The sequence below is a fragment of the Hippoglossus stenolepis genome, chromosome 3, assembly GCF_022539355.2.
Source record: "Hippoglossus stenolepis isolate QCI-W04-F060 chromosome 3, HSTE1.2, whole genome shotgun sequence".
NCBI lineage: Eukaryota > Metazoa > Chordata > Actinopteri > Pleuronectiformes > Pleuronectidae > Hippoglossus > Hippoglossus stenolepis.
In genome coordinates, this window is record NC_061485.1 from 26,720,183 (window position 1) to 26,731,997 (window position 11,815).

Genomic DNA, 11,815 nt, shown 5'->3' on the forward strand with positions numbered 1-11,815 from the left:
TAGTTTATGTAGTATGTGGTTTCAGTACTGAATATTGTACCGCAGTTTAAAAGTCACATTATTCTAACAACTGAAAAATGAACCTTTAACCAAAGCTATAGTGCTGTTTGTATGTACAGTATTTAATGTCAATCACGGTAGGCTCACTTTGTACGAGACGTTTCATACAACGAATTTCCCTGCATCTATATTCATATAATACAAAATGATACATTAGCTACACATCACAGTCTGTACAAATCAAAAAGATTACTTCTATATCAAGTAAATGTTGTGTGATTTGACCTACATAAGTGCATTGTAATACTGTTGTCTGCCAGTAGATGGCACTGTAGTCCAACGACCTAAATACCCAACAACGTTGTTTGAGGGTTCTAAACATGTACAGTGGAGTAAGTTAAGATAGGAACAACAAGTAGTAAGAAAAAAAACTTTATTCCCAAAATGGATCCATTAAGTTACATTAACACAAATGCACTCAATCTTTAACAGAAAAAAAAAGGAGGACAATATTTCTTTCGAGGAGAGTTGGAATTTGATTGCATTGTCCTAGGTGGTCACACTCTGTAGCAGGGTAATGTTGTCTCCTTTCAACATGATCCTCCCTGGGAGACACAGATAGAGGAACAAAGAAGGAGGATCAGAGTAGAATGATGATGGGTGGAAAGAAAAAATGGGAGGCAAGTTATTTCTTGTGTTAGTATGACATGGCTGAGAGACAGAATTTATCTACAGCTTTAATAAATTCACAGTCAACCAAAGAAGTCAGCATGATGAGGAACACTTTGTTTTTGTGTGGTTACAGGATGAACTTGATATTCTCCAATAGGGCTGTTAACATGTCAGTCCATTTTTTTCAAGGCTGAGCAATCAATTGTATGCTGACCCTTATGCCAAGCACAGACGATGCAACGTTAAAAGTCGTTGGATGTCTGTGCTGTTCACTTTATACAATATGCTGTCTCGTGATGGCAAGTCTTGTTGTCGTTCTGAGTTCCTACTACACAACCTGCTGGCGACAGGGAGTCACACACTACACTATCTTTAGGGGAAACACCAGACTGGTCCCCAAACCAAGTTTACAAAAATGCACAGAAGAGACACTGTGATTCTGACAGATCCTCCAGCTATTCTGGGTCATCCTGCTCAGAGAATGGCACGTCAGGCTGGAGGAGAGGTCAGTTGAAACAAAAATGTCAAAACTTCTTTTCATAACTCAGGGAAAATGACTTTATATCTAATAAACACAGACTTGCATTTTTTATTTTGTGTGGCTCATAGTCAAACTTAGCTAATTAATTTCTACAGTACAGTATTTGCATAAAAGACTGAAGTCAGGGGGCTAATCACTCCTACATGTACCTTCACCATCTACACCCCATCATGCACTCTGATTGGCTGCAGTTGTCAAACATCTAGATATTAACCCTGCTAAAAAATACAGTTGAACTCGGCAACATGTCAGCAAGCCCCTCAAATCCTGTCTTTTAAGAGTTTACGCATCATAAGTGGAGACTGGCTAATCTGGCTAAAATCGTGTAGTGAGAACTAAGGTTTAGGCCACAAAATTTAAATGTTCTATTTTCAATAGATGTGCATCTTTGACAAAAGAAAACACAAATACATTTTTAAATAACAAGGGGTTAAATTTTACATGTTCAAATGCATAAACAATGGAACATCAAGATTCACAAATCACACACATACAGCTGCTGTGAACAGACTAAAACCCACCAGTTTTATAATGATTCCATTTTTTCCCCACTTCTCACAATCACAAAATAGATCTCTACCTTTAAGTGTTGCACTGTTGTTCCATTGTATAGCTCTGTGCACATAGCTTGTCTTGGGGATTATTCCATGTGTAATTTATAATTTTACATATACATGGAATATCGTGACTGGGATCAGTATTTACTTCTGTGAAAGCTGAACAAGGGGTTGAAAAGTGGGGTGTACTCTTACCCAGTGGCTTTCTGTTCTTAGTCTTCATGTGGACTTCCTCAGAATCATCTAGAACCAGGTTCATGTACTCATCAAAACCCTACAACAGAGAAGGAATTGCAAGGAAAAACTATTAGCTTCAATCATGGAAGAACATTTTAATTTTACCCCAGCACAAAAATTAAGCTGGGCCCAATTTTCCGTGCTCAATCACATTTTCCACGGCATTTATGGACGTTATGTTAAATTCATTTGCGTGTGTTCAGTCTCGTCAGGAACAATGACACTTGAAAAAAAGATAACGTTTGAGTTAATTGTTGTTTGGAAAACAGCCTCAATCCACAAGTAGTTTTCCTTATTAGGCAGTATTTCATTTACAGGGCTCCAGACTAACTTTTTCCTTGGTTGCACATATTTTAGGTGCACCCAATATTTAATTTTCAGCGTCGCTTCCTATAGACATAGGTAAATCCATATCCAATTATGTAAATTATTTTAAACAGGAATAAATGCGTAGAAAAATGTTTAATCTAATCACAAGGCACTCAAAAAAAAGTGATGATAAAACAAACTGAAAGTGCTGGTTTTTAAGTGCTTGAAAATCTCAAATAAATTGACAATTCATACAAATATAACTCAAACAAAATGATGCGGCAGTAGACGATTTCACACAGTTGTGTAAATGTCTATCTCCATCAATCATGAATGAAATGTACATGGAATCCGCGATCTTGAGACTTCTTTATTTTTTATTTTTTAAATGAGTCATCCGCCCATGATGTCGGGTCTGCGCTGGTCATTTCAACCACGGGGACAGGTGCAATGGGCACTGTAGCATTTTTCTTGACGAAAAAATAATCAATTGTTCTCTTCATTGTGAATATATAACCTTTACGTTTGTCCTCTCGTTTTATTGTTCTGTTTGCCTACAAGGAATGTGGGTGTAGTCGACACAGCATGCTCTCAACCTTTTAGTAACGCACATCACGCATGTGCTCACATTAAGCGTGCAATGCCTGTGAGTGCGTACATAAAATCCCTGCTATACGCTAACAAAATAATTATTAATCAATCACTTTAATGATTGTCAAAGGCAAATGTCCATACACCCAGTTGTTTTTTTACTTAAAAATATTTTTTGGGACCGGATACATTCCAGGTGCACTGGTGCAACCACTGCACGGTGCGACTAAAATGGTTGCACTCTGGAGCCCTGATTTAGCATCTCATTGTGGGCAAGTTTCATATCATTTACCACATATGTACCCATTGTCATATTATAACCATCTCAGTGTGGACAAGGGCTCACAATCTTGTCATTTAGCTACACGTGAATGAAATTTAAATTCAAGTTCAATACAACTACAACAAAAAACAGTGAACAGGCCACTTACAATGATACAGCCCTCTATCCTCATGTTCACCTGTTCATACAACCAGACCTGGATCCGTGAGCGCTGAGAATAAGAAGATCAAGATATAAGAATACAATTTTAATAAGAAAACACATATCAGAATTGATTGTAAAATAATGTTGGACTTAATACTTACATTTTGTAGATACCTGAAAATAAGGTTCTGGTGCATGGAGTTAAGGAAACTCAATGTTTATGTTCAGACACAAATACAAACAAAATGTTTTTGCACATTTATGCACATTCACTGGTTCTGCTTTTATTCAGATTTTGCACACTGGACCAAAGCTTTCTGGAACACAGTATGGTGAGCAGTGCCGAATACACTCATTTTCATTGCTAGTAATATAGGGGTACAATTACCTCACTACGGTTTAGGTTACAACGTCTCATATGAAAACGTTGTTCTGAAAAAAGCCAAATGAAGCATGCTGATGTTTAGCTCAATGATGAATCCTTTCAGTTACAGATACATTGTCCAGCTTATTACGTATTTAATTGTTTCGGCTCTACCATATGTCCTGTCAGCTAACCAAGTGATGCATGAGCCGAAATCTGCTGAAAGAAGGATAATGTAATGAATTCCACAATATAAACAGAAGAACTGTTGTAGTCAGTTCGGCTGTGCTAAGGATTGAGCCACACACTGTTCATGTTAATGAATACAAAGGACCACAACTGTTAGCAAAGATATCTCAGCTCAAAGCACTTTCTGCTTCTTGAACCAAGTATTAGTTACACAATACTTTTGTTAAAATGTTTTAAATTGTTCGCCTTACTGGAAAATGAATGGTTAGCTAGCTAACAAGAAAAGGCTAACCTAGCTGCTACATTAGCCCAGTTTACCCGCGGTGGTCACTCGGCGCCATGAAAAGGATACGATGGGCTGCACCATCACCTTCTGGATCTTCTGTCCCTGTCCTCTGTACGCCATGTCTCCACAAAAGTACCAGCGGAGGGAAGAAAAATATAGCACAGTTTTTAATAAAACGTACTTCAACGACACACTCACGTTGGGAATTTGCTTCAATGGCGGGTTTCCTTTCCGCGTGCAATGCCTGTGCCTCTAAAAAGTGTCATGACGTCGAGAGAGCGCCTCCACAGGCAGGAGGTCTTTACCGCACCTACACAGAGCTCCACCACTACTTGTGCTTCCAGTACATTTAATATAACAGGATACTATAAGGAAAACAATAATACATCAAAATTCATGGGCCGCTAATAACAAAACCAATCTTTCTGTAAATTAGTGTGGTTGTACAACAACGGCCAACCATAAATACAGACTTCCTTAGTTTTTTGCCATCCCCTACAGTTGCTGTCAGCGTCTGTACATCCTGTCTGCACTGTGTAGACAGTTTGAAGTCCAAATCCAGAGGTGCTCAGATCCACACACAGATGTTCACTCAGGGGTGTGCAGTGATGCTCGTTCCAAAAGCCTCAGCTTGTGTTCCTGTCATGGTGGATTTTGAGGTGTGGTCTAGATCATTGACCTGTTCTAGAAGCTGTTCCTCTTTTCGCTTTTACTTTCTCAACTGAATGCAGGACGTTTTCATCCATCCGGTATTCTCATCATCAAGTGTTGTTCCTTTTTTCTCCCACATGCCACAATTACTCATTACTAATTCTCAACAAAATGTAGAATTTATTCACAGGTGCAAACTATTTAATATAATTGTTATAATTAAATATGTAATGAGATCTGACTCCCTGTCAACTGGACTAGACTTTAACATGAAGTGTTCGGTTGTTTTGACATTTTATAGTGAGTTTTTCAGCTGCCTCTAGATCTCAGTCATGTTGTTTCCAACAGCTCCAGAGATGTTGATGATATTGACCATGACCTCTTAGCTCTCTTTATAATGACTGAAGGTCTTCCTCTTACAATGTTATCACTGTGCAGTGAATTATAATTAAATTGTAAAGTGACTTTTGATCTATAAGCATAAACATTTTAGATGTCCTCGCTGAACGTGAATATTAAGACACATTCACTTCGACTTACAGTGATGTGTGGAAGGACCTCAAGGAGCAGCTCCAACAGAATCACTGGATTAAAAACATGTTCACTCTACACCTGTATGAATATTTATGTTACTGATATTTTACTGATCATTACCAGTTCTATTTTGTAAAGTTACAAAGTGTGTTCAAATCTCTATCTTTGGATTGCAGAAATTCAGGATTTATTCTTTAACAAACATCTCTAACCAAAAGCTCTCTTTGTCTTTAAACTCAATACGGAGGTGACAAATTACTTTAATAATCACTTTTATTATAAGTTGGCAAGTTGTGATATTGAATTAGGAATTTTAACATTTTGTCTCTCACTTAAGTCCAAAGTTTTATTTTTTGCTGTTGCTGAATTATATATCCAAACTAATTCCATAATTCGCCTCTAGAGTGTGCTGTGACACATCAAACGTCACAAACAAGTACTTCAGCAGGATTTCTGTCAGAAAAAGTGTTTGCTGAAGTTTACAGAAGATAACTGAAAATCAACATTCAATCGTAAACTGGGATTTAGCTCCTCCAACATATTAGAACAAGCCTCTAGAATTATAGGCCAAGACAAAGTCCTCTGAGTCTGTTGATGCCATTGACACATCATGACAATCAGCCTGCGTCTGACCCCTGATATTTATAGATGGTATTATATAAAGAAGGATGGTCAATTTCTCTGTTGTGCACAATATACCTGTAACATGATGAGCTCAGTCTGGGGGGACAGCCTTGAGTGTGCAGTTAACAATGGTATTAATAACATACAACACAGGCTTCTCCCCCTGCTCAGAAGAGAAAGTGTGACGTAAATTATCAGCCGCGGACAGACGAGCCTCCACGGGTGGGGGGAAAGAAAAGACGCAAGGAGCCTTGGTTGGCGCAGGCCGAGGTGTCGCCTTACAGGCCAGGGACCACTCATCCGCGTCTTAAAAGGCAGGGCCTCTGCGGCTTGTGGTAGCATGCGTCGCTCATCGGGCATCGCTGTCAGGTGCCACATGCTTGTCTTTGTGCTATGGGAGCAGGAATGGGCTGTTGACTCTCAATGCCACACGCCTGCTCACATTCCCAAGGAAGGCCGGGAGGGAGACACCGCAGACACTGGCACTCCAGCTGGCCAACACACTGTAGAGGCCCTAGAGTCAAAATAACAATGAGGGGGGCCGGTGTTAACATGCACCGAGTGTGGTGCCTCAAACTGCTGTCATGGCCTCATTCTCGCCTAAGGTCATACGGGCATCTTCCGATAGCTCTCAGGATGACGATTTAAAAGGATTAAATATATATATCTATATATCAATACATATAACAATACATATATGAATAATATGGAGCAAATATCCCAAGAGCAACAAAGTAATACCAAATTAACTGAAGTAAAATGAAAATCATCCCCGATAACATATAATAATATAATAACTATAAATCAGTCTATATTAACACCACAAACAACACCATAAGACTGCTGTAATATTCTATAATTAGCAGTCTGTTTTTCTTTTTCTCCCTCTCGCTCCCTCAAACGCGCACACACACACACACACACACACACACACACACACACACAATGCCCAAACAGGATACTCTGTCATCACTTGCTGTGTGTGTATTTTGTATCATTTCTCATTTCCAGGCCTCATGTCTTTCCTACCTTCTCTTACCCCGTCTGACACCACCAGCCCCGCCACACACCCCATCCCACCAAAGGAATTGCCCCGGTTAGATCAACCTCCTCTCTACATCACTTCCTGTTCCTGTTGGTGGCAATTGTTCTGAGGGGAAGGGAAAGCAGACGGGATGGGGAAAGAGGAGGAGGGAGGTCGGGATGGGGTGGGGGGTGGAGGTTGTTAGTGGTTCTTTGTTCCCCTGTCTGCCTCACCTGCCTGACCCCCACCTGACAGGCCTGACCCCTGCAGGCCTGGTAGAGCCAGCCAGCCAACCCGCTGGCTGCCGGTTTCCTGTCTCACTGACTGACAGGATATTCATATCGTGCTTGGGACACAGTGCAAGGTAGACTGCTGCTCTCAACACACTTTACACATATAACACATTGACCAGTACCATCACATTTTCAAGGGGGTCCCAACATATATCACAATCACTACATACAAAAAGAAATACAGTAATTAAAACAGTCACATACAGACAGGCAACAGAAAAACTAAACAAACTAACTTTAAAAAACTGACTATAATGGAGCACATATAGTTATGAACAATTACAGCCACAAAGTTGCCAAAGTGGCAACTCTGACATAAACAGTAGAGTGTGAGTGGATCACCAGATACATCGCCAGGCATGATATATATATAAACATACCTACACACAGTGACAGCTTTATTAATAACCAGAGCAGGCCATCTCTAAATAAGAAGACAGGGCATGCTGACACATACCAAGTGAGGAAATGGGTCTTATATCAAATAATAAATTATTCCAGTCTGCTTTATATTTAAAAGCTCTCTTGCCAATTGTCGTCTTAGCAGGGGGGACAGAGAAGTAGAGCTGATCAATAAAGCTGATCATAATTAGATCATTTTAAGTAAACACCAAGATATTGTTGTAAACTAGAAGGGAAATTGAAATGAGTACATTTGAATTTGTGTCTTCTTACATTTGGAGATGGCCATTTAAGTCCATTTGGACAGTGATGAGTGAGAAAGGGACATCCAAGTATATTATTTACATATGAATTATGCTGTTAAAGCAGTGGTCGGTAACTGGGTAAAGATCGCCACCAGATCATTTTGATATTTTGATTATTTTGATTTCATCATATTGGACTGTAACAGACGTTCACTGGTCTTGGGCACCGATCCCCGTCATAACAACATTCATACAATCAATTCCTGCCTGGCAATTTGTCTTCAAAGTAAAAGCACCACATTTGTTTTGTTGATGCTCTTCTTTATATTCAGCTGAAATACAGAGCTTTTATTTAGAGGATTTTGGAACTTGGGTCTGAAGATTTTGCTGCTTGCTTAACAGACCTCTGTAATAGTCAACATGTAACATATGAAACGATAACAGCAGTGCAGTAAATAATTCAAACCTTATATACAAACCCCATATGTAAACAGAAATAAAACAATTCAGTTTCATTTTATAAAAAAACAGTGACTACAAAATTTGGATTGCAGATAAACCAGAGAGGATGAACACAAAGTTTTATAACTTCACTCTACACCATAGACTGTTTATAAAAATCTCTGCAGACAACATCCAGCACACAAACAATTAAAAGTTACAGTATTTAGTCGAACCGTGAGAGGAGGACTCACTAATGATAAGGAATAATTCTGAAGTGGCTCCAGAGCTTTAACACAGGCCAAGAGAAAAGGCAATTTTATAACGGGCACTGCACTATACTGTAAATAATTATTTGATAAAAGAACAGAATTCTTATTCTGTCATAGTCGCCGTGTCTTGTACATTGCTCTCTGCTGTCAACGCCACAGTCTATTCCTTCAAATGTGTCTAATTTACGCGTCAAAGCACCTGCATGGCTTTTTCTTTACATAAGCCTGTACACCAGCAACCACAAAATGCAACAACTTGCTTCAGCTAATCAGGATGTGCCACTGTTACTTTTCTCAGAGTCAAGCATGTTATCTCAGTGTTCTATTACAATCACACTGTCAGATCAACACATTCTGTCCTTTTGACATGTGGAATGGGCAACAGATGTTGCAACTAAAGTCATTAGATAGATTAACATACCACAAATCAACATAAATCATATCACTTTCAAGATATATTGACACAAAAGTGTTTCCATCTAATCGAGGGTCAAGAACAGAGGATGTTGCACCTTGTACAGATTGTTCAGACATATAAGGCAAACTGTGGTTTCTGAATACAGGCTTTACAAATAAAGATTGATTGTTTGATTGATTGATTGAAAACAGCTCTAAACAACACCAGTATCAGCCCTCACGTGTCCATATATCTCTGCAGTGACTTTTAGTTTGGTGAGTATTGTGATTGTGGCTTGTTATAATCGAGGTGAACCTTTTATACCTATTCAGGCACACAATCGTGCTCAGAGTGCCACACAGGTCAGTGTTTGTGGTGCAGCTGATGGTATCATGTATCAGGAAGGTGACAGCAGTCATGGTCTTTATCAGAGAAACATGATTACTGACATGTTTATTCCCCAGTTTATTCAAAGTGGACAGTATGTTTCAGGGTGGAGTGACTTGTTGTAGTGCTAACATGTCATGTAGGACCATTTATAGAAACATGTGAGCTCATGGTTTGATCCCATGTGCCCTCACTTGACCAAATAAGGAGTTTACTTATGATCACTGTGCTACTTCAATATAGGCCTTTTTCAGTCAGAAGAGGATATTTTCCTGAATTATATTTGTCTGTGCACCCTTAAAACACTTCTGAATGTTATCATCCATTAACCCTGAAATCAAAGTTTTGAGGATTTTCATGTTTTAATTTGATACTAGATGTCTGTTCTAAACCTGCCTGCACGGAATGGGCAGTTTGCTTGACCTGTTTATTCAAAGCTCAGTGAAGCTAGACTCAGTACACAAAACCCCGAACTGGAGAATCAGTTGTCGTGCCGTTGTGATTGCGCTGTTGTCATAAACAACAATGTCCCTTCAGTTGATGAGTCCAGCTGCCGCTGCTACAGAGCGCTGGTCGCCTGTTTATTGAAAGTTGATTGATATGGAAGGTATCACATTTCCCAATTGCACAAAATTCAACACTTCACTTCCTAAACAATATGCATGTCTCATGTGAAGGTGATGATTCTCGCATTTCACATACATACAGAATTAGTAGAGAGAGATGATGATTTTAAATAAAAATTACAGGATGATCATAAGACTTTGCTGAAACCTACAGAAAAAAAGAAAAACATTATTTAAAAAAAGACATGGTCATCAAGCTGAAAACATAAGCTGCATTTGTTTTAATTCATGCAAAGCTGTCACTTCCTTGATACAAGGCGACTGTACCCGGCAGTAACAAAAGTGAATAAAGAGGTGAGGTCCTTTGTGGCCAAAGGTGGTGAAACCTTGACAACTGGTGAAAATGTATAAAGCTCTCTATGTAAATGAGAGAAATAACCTGCGACTCATTCTAATATATGTGACCAGTGTGCTCCTCTCTCTATCTGCAGAGGTTCACTGGGATGGAAATGTAGAAGCCGCTCACTGTGGGGAATCCACACAAATGTATATCCATGTTGGTTAAGTTACCTGCTACCTGTTTCTTTAAGGTGGTGATTGTATGTTTGTGTAGTTTCAACATACCTGTAGCCAACACATTTGACCTCTGACCTTTGTTTTTGAATGGGCAGTGCCAAAATCAGTTACAGTCAACAACTGAGATCTACAGGGGAATTACCAGGTTGGTCACATTAGCCACGCCAGGCCTCGGTGCACGAGAAAGAAGGAGAAAAAAACTATTTCCAACTTGTTCACACTTTCTCTATTAAACAATTCATTCAATAGCCACTGGCTCAGACTCACTCGTGTGGTTCTTATCTTGTTTTAACAGCGCCGCTGAGATCCACAATACATTTATTTTCCCTCCAATTAACACGGTGAATAATACGCAGGTCCGATAAGGGCTTTTTGTTTTAAAACAGTGTTTATGAAACCGAGGAAATGTGGAGGCATTTTTCATTGTGAGCTTGTTTGGCTGCAACGCTGGGGATCTGATGAACATGTCGGCCAGCGCCGCTCCAGAAGTGGCAAGGGTCAACGCACAGAGGCACTGAGGGGGAGGGAAGGGGGTGGAAAGCTTCAGCAGTATCTCGGACAGCGGCCATCTCACTGCTCTTAGATATTAATCAACTATTATTCCAAACCAATATTTTAGAAGTATCTTCTGTGTTTACATGCTGTCCAGTGGAAGACAGTGAAGCTGTTTTCAGACATGACCTGCAGATAAAGTCCAGAGGATTGGGGCTGGACTTCACCCGCAGTTTGCTTTTCACAGCGGGAGGTTCTCTTTACAGTCGCGTTCACACCAAGTCTTCCACATTATTCAGGTGAGAGCCGTGTGCAGCAGACAGAGGCAGGAAGTAAAATATGAATTCCGCTGTAAAGATCACATGATTTTCTCTTTCAGTGGTATCTGTAAGCCCCGACATTCAAATTCGACTCGAAACGGCATCCTGTACACCATGTTTTTGGCCTAAATGTCGGCTGTTATCCTCCTCCAGAGCCTGGTTCGCGCGTGGATGGCAGCGGACATTTAGGGTAAAGTGCATGGTGTAAATGAACTTGTTTCAAGTCGAATTTTAATGTCGGGGCTTACGGACACTTGGATGACACCACAGGAGCAGTATGGAGGCATGTTATACCATTTACTTCAATTGTAATGGATTTGGCTGCAACACTGTTTACCCCTGAAACTCCTAAAGTGTTTTGTGGACTCAAACACCACCCACCCCTCCATCGGCTTAGTCGTGAGTAGATAATGAGTGA

General features: G+C 39.8%; 1 protein-coding gene across 1 annotated transcript; it reads right to left on the bottom strand.

The window, feature by feature from the left end:
* Positions 1-416: 416 nt before the first annotated feature.
* snrpe (small nuclear ribonucleoprotein polypeptide E) lies at positions 417-4,438 on the bottom strand. Its single transcript, XM_035151475.1, has 5 exons — positions 4,240-4,438; positions 3,496-3,522; positions 3,339-3,401; positions 1,966-2,044; positions 417-605 (listed from the first exon to the last, which is right to left on the bottom strand). Exons 1-5 carry the CDS (start codon positions 4,291-4,293, stop codon positions 550-552), a joined length of 279 nt encoding a protein of 92 aa, XP_035007366.1. The 5' UTR covers positions 4,294-4,438; the 3' UTR covers positions 417-549.
* Between the last annotated feature and the right edge of the window lie 7,377 nt (positions 4,439-11,815).